The sequence below is a fragment of the Camelus bactrianus genome, chromosome 17 (assembly GCF_048773025.1).
Source record: "Camelus bactrianus isolate YW-2024 breed Bactrian camel chromosome 17, ASM4877302v1, whole genome shotgun sequence".
Lineage (NCBI taxonomy): Eukaryota > Metazoa > Chordata > Mammalia > Artiodactyla > Camelidae > Camelus > Camelus bactrianus.
In genome coordinates this window covers 31,345,067-31,372,618 of record NC_133555.1, presented here as the reverse complement: position 1 = coordinate 31,372,618, position 27,552 = coordinate 31,345,067, and the positions used below count along the sequence as shown (strand labels likewise).

Here is a 27,552-nt window from a genome sequence, read left to right as displayed (position 1 = left end):
AGACTGAGGGTATGACTGGTGGGAGAATCACGGTCTGACTGTATGAAACTGAGGTTGTGTGCTTGGGGAGTCATTGTGATTGTGGGGAACCGAGAATGCTTGGGCGTGGGTGTCAGTAGCAGAAGGAGATGCAACAAGGTGTGTGGTGCCTGCGCCCTGGGGTGGCAGTGCTGGGAGGGAAGGTGATGGCCCAGTGTGTATGTGTGTGTGAGCATGTGGGAGGCAACAGCATGCTCAAGCCCATCCTTGACTCCTGGGGAGACTGGAAAGGCCTCATCTCTGACCCTCCTCCACTCCCCCAAGTTCACAGACACCTGAGGGCAAGTCTTGGGCTTTGCAGTGTTGTGACCAAGACCTAGAGCTCTGGGCTGAGAAGGGTTTGGGCTCAAATACTCCCCGTGCCTTTTAAGAGCAAGAGACGGGAGCTAGCTTCTCTATGGCTGTTTCCTTATCTGTAAAATGGAGAAAGCTGTGAGTCCTGTGTCAAAAGTCCTTTAGCATAGCCTTGGCCCATAGTGAATGCTCAGCACATGATAAGTCTCATTTGGTGACCACTCACCTCCCCCCAAACTGTATAGTCCCCATCCTCCTGGGAGCTGGAGCTAATAAAAGGCCAGATAGTCCCAACCCAGTTTCCTGCCTGAAAGGGAAGGCAGCTGACAGAGACCCCTGCCAACATCCAGCCTTGTTGAGCCCACATGACACACTCCCCGCCCAATCTCAGTAGCAGAGATGGGGAGAGAGTGGTGGGGGTAATTTGGAGTTGTGACTGCAGGGCACTGACACCATTTTGCTGGTGCAGCTAATTGAAGTTTAAATTAAAATGAGAATAACTTAAAGTGCAGACAAAAAGATAAAGCTTAAGGATGCCTCAGCCTCCAGAGAATGGTGATGGGGGTCTTCAGCTGAGGAGGGCCTCACATTTGGGGATGAGAGTCTTTGTGGAGGCCTGGCGTGGCCTGCAGAGAAAGTGCTCAGGTCTTTCAGCCAGGAGACCCAAGGCACCTTGCTGCCTTTGCTGTTCTTTCCTTTTAGGACTTGTCTGGGCCTCTGGTGTTTTAGCTGTAAAATGGGCAGTAATGTGTGAATCACCTGAACTAGAAGGTGCAAAACAAGAAGTAAAAAAGTGTCATTATTCATTTGGCACTCCCAGTGGGAGTTCAGCACAGCAACTGCCACACCTCCTCACTGGAGCCTCCGAACCACCTGGGGAGATGTATTCTCCCCAATTTAAAGATGAGATGTTTGTCTCAGCTGAGGCTCAGAGGAATTGCCCTGGGCCAGAAAGTGGTGGTACCTCATTGCACCCTCGGTCTCCAAGCCCACAGGGCAGGCTCTTAAAGACAGAAGGATTAGGGACAGCTCTCTTGCTGTGTCTGTAGTGCAGAAATGCTCCCAGGGCTAAGACATAGTGTTCTGACCCCTAGCATGGAGTGGACACATAGCTGGTGCCCTGGAAAAGTTGGGCCCAACACTTCATTTCACAAAAGAGAAAGCCATATCCAAAGAGATCAAGGTCCCAGAGCCAGGTGAGGTTGAGCCTGGCCTGTGTCAGCCGTGCTGGGGCTGACTGATGGGGAGAGCCTGTTTGGTGGCGCCTCCCGGCTCAGCTGTTTTCTCTTGTTCCTGCAGGTGTGCTGGGAACCTGCCCAAGTGAGGCCTGCTTCTCCTGGTGGTTGTTGTGAGGCTGTGGCGGCAGCAGGAGCCAGGATTAAAGGCAAAGGGGAGCTGGGAGCCCCAGGTAAGACAGGGTCCCCTTAGGCAGATGGACAGATGTTCTCTGTACAGGGATGGTCTTCCTCTTTGGGCTCCTCCCCTTCCGCCTTGGGACTGGAGTAGGGGTGGCACACAGAGTCCTTGGTTTAGGTGTGGGGCCTGGGCGCCCAGAGAGGATAGCAGTTTTCCCTGCCCCTGAGAGCTCCTTGCCTGGACCTGGCCTCTGGCCCAGGGAAGGCTTTGGCCTTGGAGCTCAGAGGCCTGGGGCCCACCAGTGGTTTGGTGCCAGGAGTGATGACATGGAGTTGGTCAGTTGGAGAGGAGGTGGTGTCTGAGCCAAGGGTGAGGGTGGATGTATCAGCTTTTCCCTTATGGCCCCTTATCTCTGCCTCAGGCTGTCCTCATCATCACGCAGGGAAACTGAGGCTTGCCCTAGGCCCTGTAGGGGTTGGACACTGAACGGGAAATGGAACAAGGTCTCTCAGCTTCTGGCACAACGAAGCTCTCTTCCGCACCCCAGTTTTCCCATTTCCCCAACCTCTCTGGGGCCAGAGGAGAGACTCTAAATCTGCCTCTCCAGCCCAGGTTCAGGGTGAGCTGGGGAGTCTCTAAGGAATTCTGGGGAAGTCTGCACCCTCTCAGGCCCCTTATAAAGCTGAAAATTTCTTCCTTTGGGGCCAGACTTGCCTCCTTCCGCCCTCATTATGATAGGTAGGTAAGAGTTAGCCAGTGAGTATCTGAAGTCCAGTGAACAGGATTCTGGGGGCCCTGGGGGGATGCTGAGGGTGGAAAAAGTGTTCTTCCCCCCAGGAGTCCTCTCAAATCAACCCCTCACTCCCACCCCTACGGTCAGGCACCTACAGGTCTTGAGAGTGAATAGACAGTGGAGCTGGCGTCCTGGAGCCTAACTCCGGGGAGGGGAGTGGAGGCAAGGGGTCAGGGCCCTCAGTCTTGGAGTGGGAGTTGGGGCTGAACAAGGGCAGGGTCTACACTGGATCAGCTACCCCCGAACCTGGTGGGGAGGAGGTATGTATCCTTGACTGGCTGCGGGCCTCTGCTAGGTGAAGTCATGGGGCCTTACCCTCCCACCACAGAGCCTCATTCCCTGAGAAGTTCAATTAATTAGCCTTGGAGCCAGCCTACTTTCAGCTCTCAAACATCACCTACCTTTCCAGCATAGATGTATGTACGCTCACACACAGATACAGAAACGGAGCTACACTCAGCACCCATAGCCACAGACCCGTGACTGCCTGCAGACGCACCACACATGTGCACACACACTCACCCACAGGCACGCTCAAACACGCACACAGATGCTCACCCAGTCATCCATGCACTCAGACGCCTGCCCACACATACCACACTGTGCGCATTCTGGGTCAGAAAGGGGGGGTCCTTGGTCAGGGTCACAGCCCAGCCTGCATCTGGCACTGAGGGTGAGGTTTGAGTTGTGGCTGTGACCACAGGCACTCCAGGGGACTGGATCACACTGGGAGGTGGGCTCTGCCTAGGCATTCACCAGCTATCCTGCTCATCTGGGCCAGGCCCCTGGGCTGACCAGGGCTTGGCATTGGAGGGGAGAGGAGGGCATGAGTGTGGGGGAGGGACCCTGTCAGCTGTGCCAGCACCGTTTGTGGCTGCAAGAGAGGAGGAAGTGGGCTGCCTGTGGGCATGGGGCCAAGGTGCGCACAGGCGGGTGCGGGGGTCTTGTCAGCTCCTCTGTCCCCTGCAGTGTCCATGCCTGGTGCAAGTGGAGTTGCTGGGCTCTGGGGTCTGGGAGGCAGCCAGGGTACTTCTCCTGGGGTGGTCTGTGCACTTTCCAAGGCCTGGGCCCAAGGAGAGACCGTCCGAGGTGTTTCCGGAGGCTCACTTCCTCTGGGCTGCCCAGGAAGTGGTTTTAGAATGGGACTGACCAGCTCTACATCTGTGGCTTGCTCTGCCTGAGCCTTGCCTCCGAGGGGAGCAGTGTCTGGCCAGTGGATTAGGCCGACTGAACAGGCTTTCCACAGTCAGGGCTGGCCAGGTCTTGACAGAGACTCAAGGAGAGGGGTGGGGACGCTGAGGCCACAAAGTCCCCTGCAGCCCCCATGACCGGAGCTCCTCCCTTCCTCCAAGCTGTAAGCCAAGGCTCAGAACATGAGCTCTGGCAAGGATGGCCCGTTGTGTGTGAGTGGTTCTGGGATTTGGCAGCTCCAAGCAGCCATATGAATGAACCTAGGCAAGTGGCTTTGACACCTAGTGCCTCAGTGTTGCCCTATGACAAATGAGACCATGACAGCATCCATCTTTACGGGGTTGTGCTGGAAACGACAGATAACGTGTGCAAAGTAGCTAACACAGTGCCTGGCATGCTGCTCATGTTTAGGGAGTAGAAACTGTAGTTACATAAAGCACTTAGCACTGGGTTCATGGTAACTGTTCAAAGAACAGCAAGTGGTGCTGATGATGGGGTTATTATCGTCTGACGGCTTGGGCACTAGCCCAGTGTCACAGGGCCAAGTGGCTGCGGAGCCCAACTGAGAAGCCAGGTCTCGATTCTGCCTCCAGCAGCGACGCTGCAGGGTGGAGAGGGTTCCGTATTTTCAGTATGTTCTGCGTCCTCCGAGGAGAGGAGCTACACAGTGGAGCAGCTGTGCCCACTCAGCAGCCCAGCCCCTCCTGCTCTTCTCCCCCTCACTCCCTTTCAAAGGGAGAAAAATAGATCTGACAAATGGATGCAGGGAAGGGAAAGGCAGGCTGCAGCTGCCTGCTGCCCTGCTAGGCCTCCCCTGGGCCCCTCCCCCGCTCTGGCCCCCTGTGGGACGTTGGGCTTGGAGAAGCTGAGGCTGGCGGTAAGGGGGTGGCTGGTGAGCCCTCCTGCTAGCCTGTCTACCCTTCAGACCCCTGGAGTCAGCCTTTATGCTGGGGAAGGGGCAGACATCTGGGGCTGTGGAGGCTGGAGGAGTGGGGAGAGCTAGAAATCCCCCTTAAACACACCCCACATCCATATATACATTCTTGACATGTGGCAGCTGGTGGCAAGGACCTGCCTGTCCTGGGAACACACAGAAGGTCAGCCCAATGAGGTGGAGCAGAACTTTGGCTTTCATTATCCAGGGCCAAGAGGCTTGGGGCCTCGGGTGGTGAGTAATAGTGATGGCAGTGTAGTGGGTAGGGGCCAGGAGGCTGGAGATTGGCAGAGCCCTGGGCTAGCAGTGTGAGTGAGGGCATCCTGAAGGGTTAGGAGCAAGATCTCTGTGGACATGAGATGGATCTGGCTTCAAATCCTTCAAATTTACTGTATACTCTTGAGCCAGGGAATGGACTGCTTTGAGCCTCAGTTGCCTCATCTGTGAAATGGGCAGATCAGGGTGTCCATCGAGACCTGAAAGATGAGAAAGAGCCAGTGTGTGTTTTGGGAGAGGAGCAAGAGGACAGAACAGCAAGCTCAGAGGCTCCTGAGCAGAAGGGAACTCGGCTGTTCACGGAACTGAAAGGAGTCACTGTGGCAGGGCCAAGGAGCAGGGTGGGGTGCAGTCAGAAGACTGGGGAGAGGGGTCTGGGCTCATCAGAAGGGAGTGGGAACCACTGGGGACTTGAGCAGAGGTTGACAAGATCTGTCTAGTTGCTGGGGCCGAGGGACCGTGGGGGCCAGAGCAGAGGCTGGAGGGCAGTGAGCAGGCTGGTGCAGGCCTGGGGAAGGTGATGGTGCCGGGATGGGGCAGTGATGGAGAGAAGAGAGGACTTCAGGATAGACAGGAGGCAGAAATGATAGCATTGCTGTGTGGGGAAGATGGGGGGAGGATGAAGACAACCCCCAGGTGTCTGGCCTGAGTGCTGGGGCAGCTAGGAGGTGAGGGGCACTTGTGTGGGGAACATCAGTAGGCCTGGTTTGGACATGTTAGAGCACCTCCAGAACATGGTGAGGTTGGGGTGGCAGGTGGGTTCATGAGCCTGGAGTTCAGGAGGCTCTGGAGAAAGTGGAGACCTGAGAGGCAAGAAGTATCATGTAAAGCCCAGACTGGGGACAAGAGGGTTCAGCAGGCCTTTGGTGGGGAGTTTGAGAGGCCCTGGGGTATAGGGCTAGGTTGGCTGTCCCTCAGAGGTCCCTGCCAAGGTGCCTGGGAGGGCAGGCTTGTGGTGGCTGAGCTGCTGTTTTCACAACAACCCAGGAAGCTTTGGATCATGTCTTTGGCTATTTTGGGTAAACAGTCTCAGTGGAGTAGGCAGTCACCAAGACCCGAGGCCAGAGTAGGTGTCCACTTGGTGTGAGCTGTGGAGACTAGGGGCTGTGGCTGGGGGAGATAGGAAGAGAATTGCAAAGTCTGTAAGTATCAGGGCTGGAGAAAGCTGAGAGGTCTCCACTGTCAAGACAAGGAAACTGAGGCCCCAAGAAAGACAGTAGTTGGCCTGGGGTCTGTCAGTGAACCTGGGCTGCCTTTGCCCAGCCCAGTCTCTTCCTGCAGCAGCAGACCAGAGCAGGGCATCACAGGGCTGTGCAGCTTGAGAGAGCCCTTGGAACCACTGATCCAAGGAAGGAGGCCCCTATGACTGTAGGACAGCTGGAAATGGGCAGTGGGCAGGTGGGGAGAGGGTCAGGTGTGAGGATGACAGTGATAATAAGGACGATGGGGCCAGGTCCTGCACTCAGCACTGCCTCCTGGACAGGGCAAGATCATCCCTTTTATAGATGACACTGGATGACCTTGGCCAAGCTCACAGGGCACCCTGGACAGGCCAGACCTGAACTAGACCTGTCCAGCCCACACCCAGGCCTCTGCTCTCCAGATCCTCTGTTCACTGCCCACTGTGGGCTGGCACACCACGGTCCTGCCTCTCTCCAGCTCTCTCCTGATCCTAAAGTGGGGAGGCATCATCTGGGCCTCAGGTGACCATCTCTCCTCTTCCCAAACACAAAGGCTGTTGTTGGCAATTAGGAAAGTCACAGGGACTCTAGGATGTGAGGCCCAGAGAGAGGGCTGAGGAGTGGACTTGGGACTCATTTCTGTGGGGATTGGTGGAGGAGCCGTCCCCTCCCCCAAGCACATGCCCTTGTCCTACTGGAGGCCAGAGGAGCAGTTCTGGGGCTGGAACCAGAGTGTCCCTTTCTGCCCCTCTGGGGGCTGCCCCACTGGCTTGATGGCTTTGGGTGAATTACCCATCCTCTTTGTCAGGTTCTGCCCAATAAGTCTGGAGCTAAGTGGATGTCCTGTGTGGGGTGCACGTGTGGCTGCTCCACCTGCACAGGTGTGAGCCCTCCCCTCCTCGTGTGTGCCTCCTGTGACTGCACCTTTGACCCCCGGCCCCAGCCTCAGCCTCCGCTGACTTCCCTGCAGATGGGGAGGCCGCCCAACGGTGAGCCTGACTGGCCCACTCCTTCCCTTGTGCACTTTGGACTTTGCCCTGGGCCAGGAGGGACTTGTTCCACCTGCCTCAGTGAGGAGGCCCAGCTGCCCAATGCCCAGCTGCCCTTCCCTCCTCTGCCATTGTGCCCCAGGGGTTGCAGTAGAAAAAGCTACATTTGGACTTTCTGGTGCCAGACCCTAGTCAGGCACGTGTGGGTTCTTCCAGGCTTGTGAGTTTATCTTGGTGCCTGCCTGGAGTGTCTCTGCGCCTGTTCGTACATTATGTGCTCGCAGCTCCCTGTATGCACACAGATCTCTCTGTGCTGGTGAATGCATGTGGGTGTGGATGTCTTGTGTGATCTGTGTGGGCCTGGATGTCTGTCAGCAGGCAAGAGCCAGTGAGCAGGGGTGTGTTTCTCAGTGTATGTCTCTGAGTTGTTACAGGAGTGTGTGTGCCTGTGGTTACAGCTGTGTGTTTGTCTCCAACTGCAAGCAGGGCTCCCCACGTGTCACTGTGTGTTTGGGTTGGTGGGTGTGCCCATGTGTGCACACATGTGTGGTTATTCTGGGGAAGGCCTTGAAGTCCCCCCGCCCCATGCTTCTCACAGAGGCCCCCTTGTCCTCAGTCTTGCCATGAAGGGGCTCTTGTTCCTCCCTTTGGGGTACCTGGAGTCTTCCTTCTGGCTGAGCCCAGGGCTTCCCCCATACTAGGGCCAGCTGAATGACTCAAGCCTGTGCCTGGTATGGACTGTGTCCCCAGGGAAGTTCTACACCACACATGTGCTAGCAGAGATGAGCGTGAGCCAGTGACAGCCAAGGTCCCAACCTGCCCCTCAGACCCTTCCAGACCTTCTGGCCCAGTGGGACCATGGCACTCCTGGGCATCTCTCAGATTGAAGCCCTTTCTGACACTCCCAGCCGACAGGCCCTTCCAGCCCCCATTCTGCTCACGCCCAAGTGGTGGTCATGTCCTCCTTTGTAATTACGTGTTTAGTGACTGTCCCCCATTGGGCTGTGAGTTCCATGGACCTGGTATGTCTTTTAACTGTGATGCCCACTGGCTGGGCTGGATGAGGCTAGGGGCCACTTGAGGCCAGGCTGGGCCTTTGAGACCTACAGCCCCCACCCTATCATGTGCGGAATCATGTCATCACAGGCATGGATTTTCCTGGGGGAGGGGCTAGGTCTTTTATTGGTTCTGAGTGTATGGCAAAAGCAAAAGTTTCAATTCTGCTGCCCGGGCCTCACCTCTGATTCTCATTGGATTCCAGTGGGCCAGATCGGCCAGCAGTGGAATTTTTGAATGTCCCCAGGACAGTCAGATGTGTGGCCGGGGCTGAGAAGGCTGAGCTACAAGCAGAGATACCCAGGTCCTCCGTGTGAGCATGATCCCAGACACCTGCACAGATTACTGGCAGAGGCACGTGAGTTGGAGGAGCATCTGGCTTTCTGGCAAGTGGGGAAGGATCCTCTCTGGCTGGACTTTAGAGCCATCTGTAAGGATATGCAGGAGCTCAGGAGGACATTCTGGCTGAGGGACCAGCATGTGCAAAAGCAGGGAGCCTGGAAAGTGAGGCACATGTTCACAGGGTAGCCAGGGGTGAGATCTGAGGTGGTGTGCAGGCCAGGGCCAGGCTAACATATGGGCTTTCTCCAAGGGCAGTGGGAGCCCAGGAGGTTCCAAGCTATGAGAAGACTGGAAGGAGAATGGAGGGGGAGAGACCAAGAGTGGTGACGTGTAGAAGGGGTCACTGGGGAAGGGGAGGGTCTGTGTGTGGCAAGGGAGAGGGTGAGAAGGCAGTCTCAGCTAGGGGAAAGCAGGTGTGGGGAGCATCCCCTGTGCTGAGACTTGGTCATGACGTGAGACCGTGGCTGGTCCTCCTCCCAGGACACGAGGGCTGTGGCACAGGCCCTGGGGGAAGGCCTTGGAAGGGTCTTTCTAGCCCTTCCCCTCCCCTACCTCCTGCTTTTCTTGCTGAGCCTATTTCCTGGGTTGTGAAACCCCCGTGGCCTCGCTGACTTGCTTCTGTCTGGCAAGGCCATCTGGGGAAGCCATCCTCACAGCTGAGCTGCCGCCCGCTTGCCTGCCCAGCCCGGCAGCTTCTGCCATGCCCAGCCCCCTTGCCCTGTTGCAACCCTGCCAGGGCTAGTCCTGCTCCCTCCTGCTGATCACGCTGCCTCTCACTGTCCTTCCGTCTCACTGCCTGGGCCTCCGTGTTTCCTCATCCTTCTGTTCATCTCTGAAGACCGATATGGGCTGGACCTTGAGTTCTCTCTAGGTGGTGTCTGCATCCCTAGAGGGCCTAGGTCCACACCGCCCTACTTTGCTCTGCTGCCACCACCACCACCCTTGACTGGCAGCAGGTGGCACCTTCCGTGGGCAGAAGGCAGAGGCCAGCCCGGGGCTGGGCAGGTGTGTGTGGGAGAGGGTTGCAAGGGAGGGGTGCGTCCCCCACTCTTCAGTGGTCTTTTTAAGGGAGCCAGACCCCAGACCCTGAGGGCCTCGGCTAATCCTACTCACCCTTGCTTTGCTTGACCTCAGCTTGCTGCCTCTTGTTTTACAGGCAGACCTGGCAGGCTTTCTGAGGGAGCCTCCCTCCCCATTCTCACGCTCTCCCCAAGAGCCTGGCCAAGGCCTCTCTTCTTGGGCCCCACTTTGCTCCTGTGTCCAGCAGTCATCCCCCAGTGGCCTGTAAGACAGAATCAAATGCCAGGGAAGGGCTGGGGTTCAGGGGACCAGGCCGGATAAAGGGGCTGGGGACCCTCATTGCAGGGCCCTGTCCTTGGTTTCCCCTGTGTACAGAGAGGGGCTGGGCATGTCCGTTTCTGAAGGCCTACCTTTTGGGAGACATTTTGGCTTGATGGGTTTTATTTTTACCTCTAACAAAATTGTTATCAAACAAGTTACATGTGATTGTTGTAGAAAAACGAGAAAATGCGTTCTTATTCCTGATGGCGCCCCCCAGGCCATGCCTCCCCACCCTGCTTTACTGGGACACACACACACGTGGATGTGTCACGTGCACACTTGTCCTCTGCACCATGAGCTTCAACTGGTGCAGTCATTCTGGTCACCTCGAGATCGGCCTTGCCCACTACCCTGGACTGGCTAGGAGCAGGTTTCTACTGCCTGGAGGAAGAAGCCCGCCTGATCCCACCCGGCCTGGCCCTGCCTTTCCTTTTCCCTAGGCTGCTGTTCTTGGGCACAGTGGGTAACAGGGCCAGCGAGTCCTCATCCCCAAGGGCTGGGATCCAGCCAGATGTTCCCCAGGTTTTGAGAACTGTAGTCTGGCCCAAGCGGCTGGGACAGGAGGGAAAGTAGCAGTTCAGGGTCTGTACCACCCTCTTTGTACAGTAGTTGGGAGGAGGGGAGTCCCCAAGGTCAGGTCTAGGACCAGCCTGAAGGAGGTTGGTGGGGATGGACTCTGGTCAAGCACAGGGAAACTGTCTCCTGGTCCCTTCACTCCTTTCCTTGTTTTCTCTGTTCTCCTGGTTGTGTTTGTGTGTATTGCTCCTGGCACATTTATCTGTCTCTGCCTCTGCCCCCTCTTGCCCTTCGTCTCTTCTTCCTGACATGGTAAACCAGAAAGAACGTGGGCTGCCACATCAGGCAGGCCCAGATTCAGATCCTTTTACCACTTACTGGCTGTGTGATCTTGGGCAAGTCATTTAGCCTCTCTGAGCCTGTTTCTTCATCAGTAAAACACTCACCTCTGGGGCCTGCACAGGAATAAAGTGAGTTAATGCCATAACAAGCTTAGTCTGGTGCGTGTTGGCGTCAGAGAAGGACAATCCTTCTTATAAGTGAAGGCACTGAGATTCACACTCAGGCCCTTTGACTTTAAGTCTGGTGCTCTCTGCTTCATGGGGCTGCCTCTGCTGTAGGCTGGAGAAGGAAGGGAGTAGAGACCAGAAGCCCACAGGCAGCTGGGAAAGGCCTGGCTGGCCTCAGCTGGTTCCAAGGAGCTGGTCCCCTGGAGGCCTGTGTGGGGTCCAGCCCCTGCCACCTCCATGGCCCTGCAGAGTGGTGACGAGGTTGAGCCAGTGGCCTTCCTTTGCGGCCTATGGGCCTGAGCCAATTTGCATGGGGGCTATAAATAGTTGGCCCACCTCACTTTTGTGCTCACTCCACCCCCTGGCCTTCCCGCCGGTGTTTAGATGCTCTACAAGGTAGGTGGGTGACTCTGGCTCCTCTGTGCAGGGGGGACCTAGTGTGCAGGGTCCCAGGACCTCCCCCAGGGTCATGTGGTGAGGGATGAAGATGCCTCACAGTGTCTTTTTCCCTCCGGGGGTCTGGGCAGTGCAGTTGGTGTGGAGGAGGTGGTAGAATCTGGCCAGGGCCCATGCTCTAGGCTTAGGCCTGGGTAGTTGGGGCTAGTGACCTAACCCTAGTGTTTTGTCAAGTAGCCCCAGAGCCGCCCATGTGTCCCTTTCCTCATGGCGCTGTGGCCTGTCTGTGCAGGTTTGGGGCCAGGGCTGGGTCTGCTGTGGTTGTGGTTTTCCCTCTGGTGGCTTCTAACTGACTGTGAGCAGCAGCTGCTCTGAGTGTGCCTATAGAGAGCTGGAGGGCAGGTTGGTGACCCTGTCTCCACTGTGCAGCCCCGGGCGGTCCCATGGACACCTTCTGGGTGACCTGGAGCCTGTGGGTCACCTGGACTGAGCCCCAGCGGGAGGTGGTGAGGAAGAGCTGGCCGGCAGGCATTGAGCACACCCGCTGCTCCAGGATGAGCAGCTCTGTTCCTGGGAACCTGGTTTCCCTATCTGAGGCATGGGGTCAGTTATCAGCACCGCCTCCCCAGGCTCTTGGGACGTGGAGTGGATGTGATGGGGATGTGAGTGTACTTTGTAAACTGTGAAGGGAGGTGTATGGGTGAAAGAAGGGTGCTGCTAGCAAGAAGGGGTGATAGCTGTAAGAAGACCCCCCACCGAGGCCTGTGGGGTTGGTGTTGGTTCTTGTCCTACACAAGTTCCATCATCATGGCAGCCCTGCACCAAGGGACCATTCCTCATCTGGAAGATGGAGGTGACCGAGGCTCAAGCCAAGTGACCTGCAGAGTCCCACAGCCAAGGCGGTGTGGGTATCAGGGTCTTGCACCCAGGAAGCTTGACCATCATTTTGTTACTTGGGGCTGCCCTGACCCCATCTCCCCCAGGAGCCCAGACCCCTGCAGCACAGCTGCTCCACCTTTGTCCCTGCCTGCCTGCCTGCTCGACCTCTTCCTTTGAGATACTCAGGAAGTCCGTCATTGCCCCACCTGGGTCTCGAGGTTATCTTGTTGGGAAGCATGAGGCTGAGCCACATCTGCTGGGACCAGGCCCTTGGAATGTGGGTGCAGACATGTGGCAAGTGTGTGCTCGTGCAGGGGCCCTGCTGATCATTCTAGACCCCCAGGTCAGGCAGAGTGGCAGGAAAGACATGATGCCCTTTTGCTGGGTGTATAGCACATTCCCCCATACTCCTATGCACACTCCCGGCCAGGCCCATGCAGCTCCCTCTCCGCTTTAGCGCTGATTGAGTGCCCACTACCTGCCACCCATCCACACGTCCTCACAGGCACCTATCTCCATTGGTGTGCAGTCACATCCACATGCATCCGCACCACATGCACCAGCTTCCACACTCATGCCTGCTTGGGCCCACGGACGAGACAGCAGCTGCCCACAGCTGGCTTTCCCTCCCTGGCCTGGCTGGTCTCCAGCTGAAGGCTTGGGTGCCTGGGCCCAGACGTGAGCTCACACATCCGCTCTCACTCCCTCCGAGTAAGAGCCAGGCCTGGGCAGGGGTCATGGTGGAGTCTGTCCCGCCTGATCCCTCCCCTCTACTCTGGCTGTTGGCCTCAGAGGACTGGCCAGGCTACTAGGCTGGGCTTCAGGCTGAGGTCAGTGTTTCCTGTGAGCTCATCTGGGTTGGGAGCTCCCGGCAGAGCTGGCTGCTGCTCTGGCAGCCTTATGGGGGAGCTGGGGGTAGCTGTCCCAGGGGCAGGGGGGCTGTTGCATGTGCACACAGACATGTGTATGGGTGGGTAGGTAGGGGTGCATGTCTGAGTTTGCCTCTGTGCCAGTTAATGTTCAGGATGGAGAGAGTACATATGTGCATGTATGTGAGTGAGCATTCCTGCAGCCACAGCTTTGGAGCTCCCTGCTGTGGGGCCTAGACCTGGAGCCAGTGTCTGTGTAGTTGTATGAGTGTGTGCCTGTGGGCTTGCACCGGTGAGCGTCCTGCATGATAACCCAAAAGACCCTTGGGGTCACCTCCCATAGTGACCCTTGATTTGAGGAACTATGAGTAACGGGGGTGTGTGGGGCCAACCTGTGTGGTTTTAAAAGCAAATTCAGCATGCATTCAACATTAAAATAGTTTTCTATTTGGAAAAAATTAGTTTGAAAGTACAGGCAGCCTTCCAGGTAGGCGAGAGGTACCTGACCCCAAGGGGGCTGGGGTTCAGAAGAGTAAGGCACACTGATCTGGGTGGGGTCTTTTACCACGCTGGTCCCCGGAGGGAGTGGGTGCTTAATTAGTAGAATCCCAGCTTTAGGTTCTGGTTCAGCCTCAGGCTTTCAGTCTCTCCATTTGAAAAATGGGGTGGTCCTCTTGGCCCTGCTTGTCTGCCTGGGTAGTTATGAGCAAAAACCAAACTGTGGAAACCAAGGAGGGCTGCACAGGGCAGGGTATGGGGAGGTAGGGGTGCTGTCCCATCCATCTTGGCCAGCATTGAAGTTCTGGAGCCCAGCACACACTAGGTACCTGCACGAAGTAGGTGCCCAGCCTTTGGGTATTAAAGGAGGCATTGAATAACTCAGGGATCATAGACTCAAATACCTCCAGGGCTCAGGTAGTATTTGGAGAGGAGTGAAAGGGGGCCCCTGGCCTGGAGTGGACTGGCAGCGTTGTCCCACAAGGCGGGTAGTACCAGCCAGATGTTGCCTGGTGGGCCTGATGTCACATTTTCCAGTTTTATCAGGGATACCACAAATCCAGACTTAAATAAAACTTCTCAGTTCTAACAGCAACTAGGACTAGTGCATTTTAAGCACCAACTCAATGCTGTGAGAGCCCTGGGGGGAGCAGATACCTGGCCACCTCCCAGGGCTGTCCCTGCTGCCCCACCTCACACCTTCTGTCTACACAGCCCTGTTGCAGGTCCCAACATGGCACCATTCCTGCGCATTGCCTTCAACTCCTATGAGCTGGGGTCCCTGCAGACCGAGGATGAAGCAAGCCAGCCCTTTTGTGCTGTGAAGATGAAGGAAGCGCTCAGCACAGGTAGGGCTGGAGGCTAGATCCTACCTGTGCTGCAGCAGCCAGTGGGGCTGGAAATTCAAAGCCAGGAGGAGACAGTGGAGGAAGCTGTGCCTTGTTCTTCTAGAACCTCTGAGGGTTCCTTCTCTTCCTCATCTCCCTGCCCAGCCCAGCTGGTGATGGAGGACAGCAGAAGTCACCCAGTGCCCATAGGGCTGCCTTCATTGGCTACATGGAACCTTCTCTGAGGCTCAGGGCTCCTGGCTCCTCTGCCTTTGGTTGTTTCACCCAACAGTGGTCTCCCTATGGGAGCTCCATGTGTCCATCTGTGGCAGGCCCTATGCTGGGCATTGAGGACACTGCCTTGCTTCAGGGCTGACCTGGCCCTGCCCTCATGAGGCTCACAGTCAGGCAGGAGAGCCAGACAATGAAGCCTGTGATAGGGAAGTCCGGAGGAGGTACCATCCCAGGCCACAGTCAGGGAGGTCTTCCTAGAAGAAGTAAACATCTCACACCAGTCCTTGCTCCTACCCTCACCTGGTGAACTATTGGCTCATCCTTAGGTCTTAGCTGAGCTGTCCCTTCCTCCCGGAAGCCTCCCCCAAACATTAGGCTGGGGCAGGCCACCTGACCATAGGCAGTTCTAGAACCACTGGCCTTGCCCTTTCCAATTTCATCACTGCTGTGATTTAATGTTCACTTGAGGATGAACTGGTTCATGTCTCCACCTGGGACTGGGGCTCTAGGAAGACAGATACTGGGTTTAATTTTTCTTTCTGCCACGTTCCTCACCTCCAGTATGGTGGCTGGCCCGTGGGAGCCTGCAGCAGCATTCACTGAGTGAATGAATAAGGGAAGGTGACATCTAAGAGGGGCTGGAGGAAGAAGGTCACAGGAAGAGGGAACAGCAAGAGCAAAGGCCTGGGGGTGGGACCTAGCAGAGAGCCCTGGGGGCACTGCTGGCAGGTCTGTGTTCTAGAGCATGTTGTGGGATGGGGTTGGGGAGGTGAGCAGAGCTTGGTTGTGAGGGCTAAGGACTGAAGACTTGGGCCCAAGGACACTGGGAGGCCACAGTGGGCCCTCAGGTAGAGAGCCAGGTAGATTCCATGGAGCAGAAGGCTGTGGGAAGACCAGGGAGGGAGGGGCAGAGGGGCCCTAGCCCAACCTTGCCTGCCTGGCCTGTCACAGAGCGCGGGAAGACGCTGGTACAGAAGAAGCCCACTATGTACCCGGAGTGGAAGTCCACCTTTGATGCCCACATCTATGAGGGCCGAGTCATCCAGATCGTGCTGATGCGAGCCGCGGAGGAGCCCATGTGCGAGGTGACAGTGGGTGTGTCAGTGCTGGCCGAACGCTGCAAGAAGAACAACGGCAAGGCCGAGTTCTGGGTGAGGGCATAGCCATGGTCGTGCGCATGCGTGTGTGTGGGCACTGGTGCAGCTCTGCAGCTGACGGCCTGGCTTTGCGTCCTGGTTCTGTGATCCATCAGATCCCCAGCCCCTCTGAGCCTGTTTCTGAATCTGTAAAAGGAGAAGCTACTAAAAGGCCTACCTCAGGGTCAGGCGTTCCAATGAAATGAGCAGCTGGATGTGAAGGGCTCACTGCAGAACCTGGCATATAGGAGGCACTAAAGAGAGCCCTCCGTGGGATTGTGGCTACTTTTTCCCCTTTTAATTTTGAAAAGGGAGGATTTGCATATAGTAGAACTTCTCCAGCTGTATGAAAGGGTGGGTCCTGGCCCCAACACCCGGCCCCAGGCCCCCTTCTCAGGGGCTCCTATTGTTCTCAGTTCTGTTTGGAATCTGCAGAATTCTAGGCCCAGGCAGACACTGGGGACAACAGTTACGATCTTCCACAGTGAGGAGGGGAGGAAGGGGAAGCCTCATGGCCCGCCACTCACCTGCCGAAACCAGGACTGCACGTGCTTGTGGTCATGAGCCCTTTGTGTCCATAGGAGTCCAGCGCTAGCAGAGCAGCCCCTGCTCCCTGGGGTTACATGTGGCCTCCCACAGCCAAAATATCCATGCCGGGAAAAACCCTTTGGCCACAGGAACTGTGCTCAGCCTCCAATGAGTGCTGAAGGGGCTGGGCCAAGAGAGAAGTTGCTGTCCTAATCCTCAGCCAGTCAGGCAGAGACACTTAATGTGTTCTGTGTCCACTATCCCAAGGGGCAGTGTCAGTCACCAGGCCCCGGCCCTGGGGAAGCTAAGGATCCTCCCCTCAGACCCAGCCAGTCTGTGTGAGGAGACTGGACGTACAGGGCCCCCGACAGAGAGAGAACCAGCATGGCGGTGTCAGTCTGTCTGCATGTGCAGGGGTGCCTCTATTCTAAGATCCTCGTGAAGGGGCAGCTGGGGTTGGGGGTGGGGAGTTTCCTTTCCCACTCTCTTCCCGGGGCCATGTGGCTGAGCTGGGTGTGGGCTGGATCCTTTCACTTCCCCAAATGTAATAATACCCCTGGGTGAGGGGTGGGGGTGGGGCTCAGGGGTGGGGCCTTGCCCACTCTGGGCAGACAGGTGTCCAGCTAGGGCCTTGAGGAACCAACCATGGGGGCGGGTTCTGAGTCTGGCTTGGCCCAGGCCCGCCCTCATTGACTCCCCCACCCTCACCCCTGCAGCTGGACCTGCAACCCCAGGCCAAGGTGTTGATGTCTGTGCAGTATTTCCTGGAAGACATAGGTAAGCCCCTCCCTACCTGAGCTGGGGACGGAGGTTCCAAGGCCAGAGTCAGAATGGAGGTTTAGGGAAGCAGCCCCCGTTGGCCATCTGCTCAGGGCCACCGTGGAAGGGACTGCAAGGGTGTGGCCTCTTCCAGGGGCTGGGGCTGACTTCACTGCTCCCTGGCCCCCAGATTGCAAGCAGTCTTTGCGGGGTGAAGACGAGGCCAAGTTCCCAACGATGAACCGCCGTGGAGCCATCAAACAGGCCAAAATCCACTACATCAAGAACCACGAGTTTATCGCCACCTTCTTTGGGCAGCCCACCTTCTGCTCTGTGTGCAAGGACTTTGTTTGGTAAGGCTGGCTGTGCCTGCTGCTGTGGGGGAGAGGGGTGGTGGGGTGGATAGCGGGAGCGGAGGGGAAGGGGAGGCCCCCACCCTGGTGCTTCCCCCCACTCACCCTGCCTGGGCGCTTGCCTTTCAGGGGTCTCAACAAGCAAGGATACAAGTGCAGGCGTAAGTGTCCCCACAGCCCGGTTTGTATGCACACACGTGTGCGCCTGCCAGTGCCTGTGTGCATTTACAGCAAAGCCTATGTCCCTGTGTTGGGACGGCATGTCTGGATGAAGCCTGTGTGTGCCTGAGTGTGCATGTGAGGTTTTCCACGTTGCAGTGCCTGTGTGTGCGGTGGCTGCATTTGTTGAGCACTGGAGCTGGCTGGCTTCTGCTCACAAAAGCCAGTTGTATGTGTTTCTTCCCAACCTTTCATGTTCAGCGACATCACACTGTCAGCCTGAAATAGGCCTCAGTGGAATATTTACACAGAAACCCACCCAGTGCTACCCATCAGGGCTCTTCCCCCACAGAGAGGCTGTTAGACCTTTACCAGGCCACCCCTGGCTGTGTGCGTGCTTCTGTTCAGATGTGTGTATATCTGAGCACACCCTTCTCCACGGCGGTGCATGCACGAGGCAGCATGGACTGGTGGGGATGAGCGCAGGCCCTGGAGCCAGCCTGCCTGAGTGTGAATCCCAGCTCTGCCGTTTCCTCGCTATAGGGCCTTAGGCAAAGTTACTCAACCTCTCTGGGCCTCAGTTTCCTCATTTATAGAATAGGGATGATAGAGTCATTATAAAGATCAGATAGGATAAAACACATAAAGCTGTATTTTAAGTGTGGCTGGTGCAAGGTAAGCATTCTGTGTAAGAAGCCTTGTCACTATCACATATGCTGTGTATGTGTGTCTAGGGGTCTTTGTGTTGGAGTGTGTGTGTGTGTGTGTGTTTGTGTTTGTGTATGTTTGTGCACATGAAGGTGAGAGAGAGCTCAGGAGCTGTTTGCTGCCTGGACCACAAAGAGAAAGGGGGGCTCCCCTGCCTCCAGTTCTCTCACCATACCCCCTGCCCCTCACTTCTGCCCTGCTTCATGCCCACTGGGACTCCTGGAGCATTCCCTCATCTCCGAGAGCCCCTAGCTGGAGGGGGGAAAACTCAGGCTCCAGGCCGAGGCCTGTGTCAGATGAGGGTGTGGGCGTCGGTGAGAACGGTGGCTTTGTGTAGAGGGCTGGACTGGCCTGCAGGCGCCAGCTCACATACTCTGCTCCTCTGGGCCTTCCCTTCCCCCTCCCGGGCCTGCGCCTCCTCAAGAATGCAACGCTGCCATCCACAAGAAATGTATCGACAAGATCATCGGTCGGTGCACGGGCACTGCAGCCAACAGCCGGGATACCATAGTGAGGCCTGGGGCAGGGTGGGAGGGATTCTGGCTCTCCCTACCCCTTCCCTGGGGTGGTTCACCCTTCCCCCCTTTTTCTTTGTCCACCCTTCTCCTGGCTTGGCCCTGGGACCCTTGGATTTCCCAGTCCCTGTGGAGCCCTCTTGGGCATCTTGCCACACATGCGCTTGGGTGGGGGAGGGTTGGGGGTGAGAAAGAGGCTGGAGCTGGCATGTAATCCTTGCCCTATGACCACCCCCCACCCCAGTTCCAGAAAGAACGTTTCAATATCGACATGCCACACCGGTTCAAGATTTACAACTACATGAGCCCCACCTTCTGTGACCACTGTGGCAGCCTGCTCTGGGGGCTGGTGAAGCAGGGATTAAAGTGTGAAGGTGCGTGCCCCCAGCACGGGAGCCGGGGTTGGGGCAGGGGTGGGACTATGGAAACTCCTGCTTGGCCCCCTTGCTCAGGGGCTCTCACGTGGGTGAGGCCTCATGGCCCCTCCCCACTGGCCCAACTGGCTCTACCATTTACCTGCTATGTGACTATTGGAAGGTGGCCCCACTGCTCCATCCTCAAGTGTGAAACAGGGGGTCAGTGTAGAGTAGACCTCAGAGAGTCACTGAGGGGCAGGTGGGCAGAAGGTGCTCAGTCAAGGCCTGTCTCATGCCAGCTCAGCAAATGCTCTTCACAGGCCATCTCCCACCCTAGGCCTCACTGAATCAAGAGACCTCTTGATGCAGGAGAAAAAGTGACTTGTCTACATTGTCCCAGACTTCTTTGCTTTTTCTTTTTCTTTAAAAATGAAAGATTTGAGGTGCTTATGATGGCTTCAGATACCTTTTTTTTCTAAAGGCAAGAAACCCAGCAGACCCTCCAAAAGCCCTCCCCTCTCTCCTCTCTCCTGCATGCCTCCCTGCCCTTGGCTGGGCCCAAGGCAAGGGGCACAATTCTCTTGGAGCCTCCTGACTGCATGTCTGGCTCTGCCTGGGCAGGGGTCCTGATGGCCCTGCTTCTCCCCCACCCCAGATTGTGGCATGAACGTGCACCACAAGTGCCAGTTGAAGGTGGCCAACCTCTGCGGCATCAACCAGAAGCTCCTGGCCGAGGCGTTGAACCAAGTTACTCAGGTGGGAAGGTGCTGTTGGAACCCTAGATAGACGGTGGTGAGGTGGGGGCCAGTCAGGGCTCACCTCCAACTCCTGGGGAACAGCAGTGAAGGGTGTTTATACAAGATGGCACTTTTGGAAGATCCTGCTCAAGAATTAGGCGTTAGAGAGTGGTAGGCTTGTTCTCCTGAGAAATTAATTATTCAAGCAGTTCTTAAGAGTGAACCTGGAGGACTGCAAGGTTGAAACACTTGGAACTAAAAGCCTTTATGTGTATATATATATTTGTGTGTGTGTGTGTGTGTGTGTGTGTGTGTGTGTGTGTGTTTGGGAATGGGTGGGGCTCGAGGGATGCCACAGAACTTTAAAATTCTAGAATTGATCACAAGTGAAGGCAACATGAATAAAAATCTGTCGAGTAAGTGGTTGAGAAGGTGGGGTTCAATTTGCAAAACTTGTATTTAATCAGTGCCTTCCAGACCACCAAAGTGTCCCCATGCTGCTGGAACTGTGTGTGTGTGTGTGTGTGTGTGTGTGCGCTCGCACACATGCATGCACATGCTCTGAGGGTCCCAGGCTCTGCCCCTGCTATGCCCCTTTGGTGTTGAGGGCATGGTGATGGATGGTTGGGCTGGGAGTTCTGACCATGGAATGACCTCTGGGCCCCCAACCTCCATCCCTCCTCCAGAGACCTTCCCGCAAGTCAGAATCAGAGCCTCCAGAGGCTGTTGGGATCTACCAGAATTTTGAGAAGAAACCAGGAGTTTCTGGAGATGATGTACCAGGTAAGCTATGCCGATTCCTTCCAGGAGAGCCCCTACTCCCCACACCAGCATGGGGCCTGGCCTCCCTGTGCAGTCGAGTGAGACCTGGTGGGGAAGGACTAGGGAGGGGAGAGCCACCCTGTGGGCTCCAGGGCAGAGACCTGAGCCTGAAGGGCCATCTCTCGGGCAGGAACTGGGACCTACGGCAAGATCTGGGAGAGCAGCACCAAGTGCAGGATTGAGGACTTCACCTTCATCAAGGTCCTGGGCAAAGGCAGCTTCGGAAAGGTGAGGGGCCCCCCACCCTCAGGGTAGCCCCAAGATCCCAGGCCCAGGGAGCCCAGGGGCACCTGCTTCCCACCCTCCCTGGCTGCTTCCTGGTTGGGTGGGGCTGTGCGACCTGGCCTTTGGTCTGGCCCTTCCCCGCTCAGCACCCCCGCCCACCCATCAGGTGCTGCTTGCAGAGCTGAAGGGTAAAAAGGAGTTCTTCGCCATCAAGGCCCTTAAGAAGGATGTGGTTCTGATCGATGACGACGTGGAGTGCACCATGGTGGAGAAGCGGGTGCTGGCGCTCGCCGGGGAGAATCCCTTCCTCACCCACCTCTTCTGTACCTTCCAGACCAAGGTGCCTGGCCCTCCCACTGTCCTTGCCACAGCCCCCACCCCAACCTGCTCCTGTCAGGGCCAAGTTTCCCACTCAGACTCACAAGGTCAGGGCCCGTCTGCCCTCTCTGATCACTTACAGCACGGCTGTGTCCCCTTCCTCAGACTCCTCAAGGCAGGGCCATTCTTCCTCCTTCACATCCCCCAGGACAGAGTTGTCCCTGCTTTTTGTTGGACAACTCCCCCCTGCCCATCCCTCTGTGGCCCTCAGTGAGGGAGCCTCCCTCCAGCTTCTGTGCCTCTGCTCACCTTCCTTCCCCCACAGGACCACCTGTTCTTCGTCATGGAGTTCCTCAATGGGGGCGACCTGATGTATCACATCCAGGACAAGGGCCGCTTTGAGCTCTACCGTGCCACGTACGTGAGGCCCTGTGGGGAAAGGGCCTTCTGCTGGTCTGCCTTCCATTTCTTCCCTCCCTGGAGAAGCCAGCCAGGGCTCTCGCCTGCCCTGGGTGGGAATCCAGGGGTGGTGGGTGAGCTGTGGCTGGGAATACCGCCCAGACATGCTGGGTCCTGTCCCCTCCTTGGGCCTCAGCCAGTGCAGCCTTGCAGATGGTGGTCCTGCACAATGCAGGACCCTGGTGTGTGGTCCCCAGACTAGCATGCACCCCCAAACTGCGTGTGTGTGTACAGGTATATCTATATGGATGTGTATACTGCTACGACAGAGAATTGCCTCATTTAGAGCTTTATCTTCATAATTTTCTTTTCCGCCTTGGCTGCTAGCCTCTACTTTCCTGATATAAGATGTGCCTTGATCAGGCCCAGGTTATCTGTGGAGTTGTTTGTAGCATTTCCTGCCCCTAGGAGTAGGGATGAGGACCCAGAGAGAAGCTGAGGCCCCTTACAGAAATCTCAGAGCTCTTTGTGTGTGTCTTTCTCTCATCTAGGTTTTATGCAGCTGAGATAGTCTGTGGACTGCAGTTTCTGCACCAGAAAGGGATCATTTACAGGTGCGGGGGTCTGGAGGTCGGGGGTGCTTAGGAGGAGGGGCCCTACCCTATCATCTCTGAAATGCTCTGAGTGGGGCCCGGTCCAGCTATGGCTCCATCTCTGCTTGGAATTGGTCTTCAGTTCAGTATTTGCCTAAACCACCTACTCTACCACTAGAATTCCTTGTGGCCCCTCGGCTGAGGTTGTCACAGCTCTGGGGCCTGGGGACTCCCTGCCCATATTTGATGCCTTTGGTGGGAGCACAGCACTGACCAGTATGGTGTCTCCTTCCCTTGGAGCCATTGAGCTCCCTCTGAAGCCCCATCCAAGTGCAGAGTTTCCACCAATAGGGCCTGGTTCCATAAATTCTCACCCAATAAATGACAGCCCCATCCTGCAGTGGATTAATATATACCCATCAAAAAGCTGAGGCCGTGTTCTATGTACTGAAGTGGGGTGATGCCAGGGTATGTTGTCAGGTGGGAAACCAATCCATGGGACAATGTGTACTGAATATTAGGCTCCAGGCCTTAAAAGGTGGAGTGATGCACATCATAATGTGCCGTCCCTGCCTGGATTCACTCTAGGGAGGGCCTGATGAGCGAGGTTAGTGGAAGATGGGCCTTGTGCTATTTACCTTTTCTGGTACTTGTTACCACGTTCTAAGTTATCTACTCAAACAACTAACTCCATAAAAGATAGGCTCCCTGCCCTTCTGGAATCAGACAAACCTGAACCTGGGGCACTTCCAGCTGGGTGACCCTGGACAAGGGACGCCACCTCTCTGAGTCTCATTTTGGGCTTCAGGAAGTAGGACAGTGTGTCCAACACACGGCATGCGGTAGGCAGCTCACAGGAAGCACCTGTTTTTAGCACCTCTTTCCCCTCCTCTTCCTCATTCCCTCGTCCCCGTGGAGGAGTCCTATGCCTACAGGGCTGAAAATGGGGCATGGGGGGCTGAGGGCAGGAGTGTAATTGGCCCCTGCTGACTCCATTTCCTGTCCCTTCCCTGCAGGGACCTCAAGCTGGACAATGTGATGCTGGACCAAGATGGCCACATCAAGATCGCCGACTTTGGGATGTGCAAGGAGAACATGTTAGGGGACAAACAGGCCAGCACTTTCTGTGGCACCCCTGACTACATAGCCCCTGAGGTGAGCGGGCACCCTCCCGGCCACCAGCTCAGTCAGACACCTTATCTCAACGGGGTGGGGACAGAGATGTCTGAGCCACAGCCAGGAGGCTGAGGAGGCCTGGCCAGGGCTCATGCTCCTGGCCCCCCTCAGCTCCGGCACCCCCTCTGCCCCAGATCCTGCAGGGCCTGAAGTACTCGTTCTCCGTGGACTGGTGGTCCTTTGGAGTCCTTCTCTACGAGATGCTCATTGGTCAGTCCCCCTTCCATGGTGATGATGAAGACGAACTCTTCGAGTCCATCCGTATGGACACACCATATTATCCCCGCTGGATCACCAGGGAGTCCAAGGACATCCTGGAGAAGGTGCAAGGCCCCAGGCAGGGCTGGCTGGGGCAGGGGCTGGCAGACACCAGGTCACGGGAATGCCAGAAGCCTCCTGTCTGAGGGAGGGGGCCTCACTAATGCTCCAGTCCTAACACACTGGGGCATCACTCTCCTGCCCTGTGCCTGTCTGGGTTCCCTGCACTGAATCAATCTGGCCCAGCAGTGACAAGCTTGGAGTCAGGAGATAGCTGGACCTGAGGCTAAACTCTGAGTCTGTCTCTTATCTACAAAGTGAGACTAGGAGAGAACCTATCTCACAGAGTTTTTGGGAAAAAACATAAACATGATGCTCAGATCTGTGCCAGGCAAATAGTAAGTAAACACCCAACAAATGGCCACTGCTTTTACTCATGAGTCTCAGCAGCCAAGAGTCCCAGCAGCCCAGTCCACGCCTTGTTTCTCCAGTGGGAGCACAGAGGCCAGAGAGGATCCCTCAGCCCCAGAGGCCCCGGGCTGTGATGCTAGGCTGGGCCAGACCAGCCTGGGCACCCCTGGGCCAGACCAGCCTGGGCACCCCTGGGCCTGCTTAGGGGTTTTCTGAGGCTCCGATTTCCTACAGCCCTCGGTTGCTAACTGGGGCCCCTGCTGGGTTGCAGCTGCTTGAAAGGGACACAACCAGGAGGCTGGGAGTGACAGGGAACATCAAAATCCACCCCTTCTTCAAGACCATCAACTGGACTCTGCTGGAGAAACGTGGCGTGGAGCCGCCCTTCAAGCCCAGAGTGGTATGTGATCCTGCTCGGTGGGGGCTGCCCACCTGATGTTGCCTTCCAGGGTGGCTTCTCCTCCTTGTCCTACCTCTCTCCTACATCATTTAATGCTCTCCTCCTCTCCCCTCTTCTAGCAAACCTGCTTCCCCAGCCACCCTGGCACAGTCACAGCCTCTATCCTTATATTTTCACTTTCTCTCTTCACTCAGTCATTCAGCAAAATGGGGGGACTGTGGATCCACTCATCCTTTGATATATGTTCTTTTGCACCCACTGTGCAGGAGACTATGATTTGGAAACTAGAGTTAAGACTTTCCTCCTTCCATCCATCCATCCAATCCATTTTCCCATAAACATTGAACATGCTGAGTGCCTTTTGGGTGCAGAGCACTGTTCCAAGCTGCACAGCAAAGTAGGAGGCCCAGTCTCAGAGCTGGAGGAGCCCCGGCTCCTCAGAGAGATAAGAAACTTGCACACTGATGATCATTTGTGATAAATGACAGCAGTACAAGAGATGTCACAAGGCCACACATGATCATGCCTCTGGGAGGGTCTGTTGGCAGGAGCCCCAGATACAGAGATTTGGCCGGTAGAAGGGCAGGGTTCTGAGAGAAAGTGGATATAGGCAGGGCTGGGGAGACTTGGCCAGGCATAAGGCAGATGGGAGGCATTCAAGGTAGAAGAGGGATGGTTTGCACAAAGGCCCAGAATCTAGAGAGGCCACCAAGAAGCCAGCAGGAAAGTAGATACAGGTCGGGGCCAGAATTCAGGGCACCCCAAACACCTCAGAAGCTGGACTCTGTGGCCCTTCTCTGAACACAGCTCTTCCCTCCCACTCCCTTTCTCTCCTCTGCTTCCCGTCCTCTGTCCGGACACGCTGTTCCTGCTGAGCTGCCCCCATGTTCGGGTCCTGAGGCTACAGAGCACCCCCACCCTACTCCAGGGGTTTCAGCTTGGGTGCCTCATGCACTGGGCGTGTGACTACCATGCCAGACTGGCTGTAGGAAAAATCAGTCTGCCGCTTTTGATAGAAGGAGGGATAGACTTATTTTATCGAGATTGCAGACCAGCCTGGGGTGAGCTGGCCAAGGGGGTCTCAGCACCAAGAATGGATGGGCATGTCAGGAAACAGGCCCAAGGCTGCTGTGCTCTACCAGCCTGAAAGAAGCCAGAAATCGGGATTTGTATGTTAAATTGCCCAATTTAAAAATATTGGCTCAATGCTATTAAAACCCACTGGTAGTCAAAATGGTCGTACCTGCATCTGGGTTTGGCCTGAGGGCCACCAGCTTGAGACCTCTTTCTGTCACCCTTTCATTGTACCCTCAGAAGCAGAGAGTTGGCAAACTTCTGTGAACAGCCTGACAGTAAATATTTCAGGCTTTGCAGGCCAGATAGTCTCAAAGCAGCCATAGCTCGTATGTCAATGAGTGGGTGTGGTTGTGCACTAATAAAATTTTTAACTGTGGTTGCCGAAATTTGAATTTCATTTAGTCTTTACATGTCCTGAAATGGTACTCTTTTTGATTTTTTTTCTTGAACATTAAAAAATATAAAAGCCAGTCTCAGCCTGTGGGACCTACACAAACAGGTGACAGGTGGGCTTCTGCCCCGGGCCATAGGCTGCCAGAACCTGGTTCTGGAGGGTACTCACCTCTCCTCCTCCAGACCCAGACCCCCCAGCCCGCATCCCTCAGCCCCCTGGGAAAACAGCATCTACTTTCCAAAGGAGAGACTCCCTTTTCTGTTCTCAATAAAGACAGTTCTGTCTTGGCCCAGCCCAGCAGGGATTCTGACCCCGGGGGCAGGTCCCCGCAACCTCAGGAACCTTCAGAAGGTTGCCCCTTGGGTCCTGCTAATGCATCCTTGCCCTCTGCTTGCAGAAGTCCCCTGGAGACTACAGCAATTTCGACCAGGAGTTCCTGAAAGAGAAGCCACACCTTTCCTACAGCGACAAGAACCTCATTGACTCCATGGACCAAACAGCATTTGCTGGCTTCTCCTTTGTGAACCCCAAATTCGAGAGGCTCCTGGAAAATTGAGGTTCCCAGACATGCCACTCCCCCCGCCCCACCCACCCCAGCCAGGGAGCCTGGGTTAAGCCAGCAGGGCCTGCCGACCCAGCCCAGGCAGAGCAGGCTGGACCCCCCCACGTCATCGGCACCCACCTGCCCACCACGATAAGCAACAGCGTGATGGTTGTGATTTCTGCTGTGGCCCATGCCCCCCGTCCCCCAAGGAGGCCTCGGCTCCCATCTGGCTGGGCTTTTGTGGTACTTCCTCTGTGAATTGTGTGTGAATTTGCTTTTCCTCTGCTCTCAGAGGGAAATTGTAAATCCTGTGTTTCATTACTTGAATGTAGTTATCTATTGAAAAAATATATATTTTATATATACATATATATATACTCACACACATATATATATAATAGGCTGTATATATTGCTCAGTAGAGAAAAGCATGTGGGGGACTGGTGGTATGTTGATCTTTTAAAGATATATATATATTATATATATGATGTGTCACCCCTCCCTGCACTCCTCCCCCGTCAAAAAAAAAAGGAGCACAAGCTGTTTGAACCACCAGGTTCTTTTATTTGTGTGTCTGAATAAACACCAGTTGGTACCAACCTGGCTGTTGGGACATGTTTGCCCCAGGAAGCTGGTGGCAGCTGTTCCCACCCCTGGTAACTGTCCTGGAAACTCACTGAGCTGTTAGTGGCAGATGCAGACCCCTGGGCTTTCATGCAAATGTGTTTGTATTTATGGGTTTCCTCTGGCTCCAGGGCCCTCGGCCTAAAGTAGAAACCTTTGGGTGGCTGAGGGAGCCCCAGATGTCTCTGTGGGGTGATAGGAGGAGATGGGACCAGCTTCAGAGAGTATGTCTCCAAAGAGAGAGAGGGTTCAGTGCGCAAGGGAAGGCTGCTGGAAGGCCTGGCCAGAAGACCTGCACCAAGGCGTGGAGGCGGCCCAGCCTGGGGAGGAGGACGGAAATACAGCTCAGGCTTCAGGCAGATCTAGATTCAAATCGCAGAGTAGCCAGAAAATGTGGCATTTAAAGATGTCACTTAATCATTTGAAACTTCCGTTTCATCTGTAAAATGGGGATGAGGCCACATGGTACTCGGTGTAACTCTATCTCTCATCTCTTGTTTATCCCCCTCCTTGCCAGAGGGGTCTGTGTCTGAGTTCTAG

General features: G+C 55.8%; 1 protein-coding gene across 3 annotated transcripts in view; it reads left to right on the top strand.

Moving 5' to 3' along the window:
* Positions 1–26,757, top strand: part of PRKCD (protein kinase C delta) — a 28,632-nt gene extending 1,875 nt beyond the window's left edge. The window contains exons 2-19 of one of the 3 annotated variants that reach the window (XM_074344666.1): positions 1,633–1,741; positions 14,174–14,307; positions 15,472–15,671; positions 16,901–16,961; positions 17,134–17,296; positions 17,426–17,457; positions 18,588–18,673; positions 18,923–19,052; positions 19,690–19,790; positions 20,458–20,554; positions 20,724–20,821; positions 20,985–21,158; positions 21,462–21,553; positions 22,087–22,149; positions 23,145–23,283; positions 23,439–23,627; positions 24,245–24,373; positions 26,242–26,757. In XM_074344666.1, the coding sequence (XP_074200767.1) occupies positions 14,193–14,307; positions 15,472–15,671; positions 16,901–16,961; positions 17,134–17,296; positions 17,426–17,457; positions 18,588–18,673; positions 18,923–19,052; positions 19,690–19,790; positions 20,458–20,554; positions 20,724–20,821; positions 20,985–21,158; positions 21,462–21,553; positions 22,087–22,149; positions 23,145–23,283; positions 23,439–23,627; positions 24,245–24,373; positions 26,242–26,400 (2,028 nt within the window). In that variant the 5' untranslated portion in view covers positions 1,633–1,741; positions 14,174–14,192 and the 3' untranslated portion in view covers positions 26,401–26,757. Of the gene's footprint in view, positions 1–1,632; positions 1,742–11,192; positions 11,214–14,173; positions 14,308–15,471; positions 15,672–16,900; positions 16,962–17,133; positions 17,297–17,425; positions 17,458–18,587; positions 18,674–18,922; positions 19,053–19,689; positions 19,791–20,457; positions 20,555–20,723; positions 20,822–20,984; positions 21,159–21,461; positions 21,554–22,086; positions 22,150–23,144; positions 23,284–23,438; positions 23,628–24,244; positions 24,374–26,241 lie in introns of those variants that run through there. The other 2 variants (XM_074344665.1, XM_074344667.1) reach the window with 2 other exon arrangements.
* Positions 26,758–27,552: the final 795 nt, after the last annotated feature.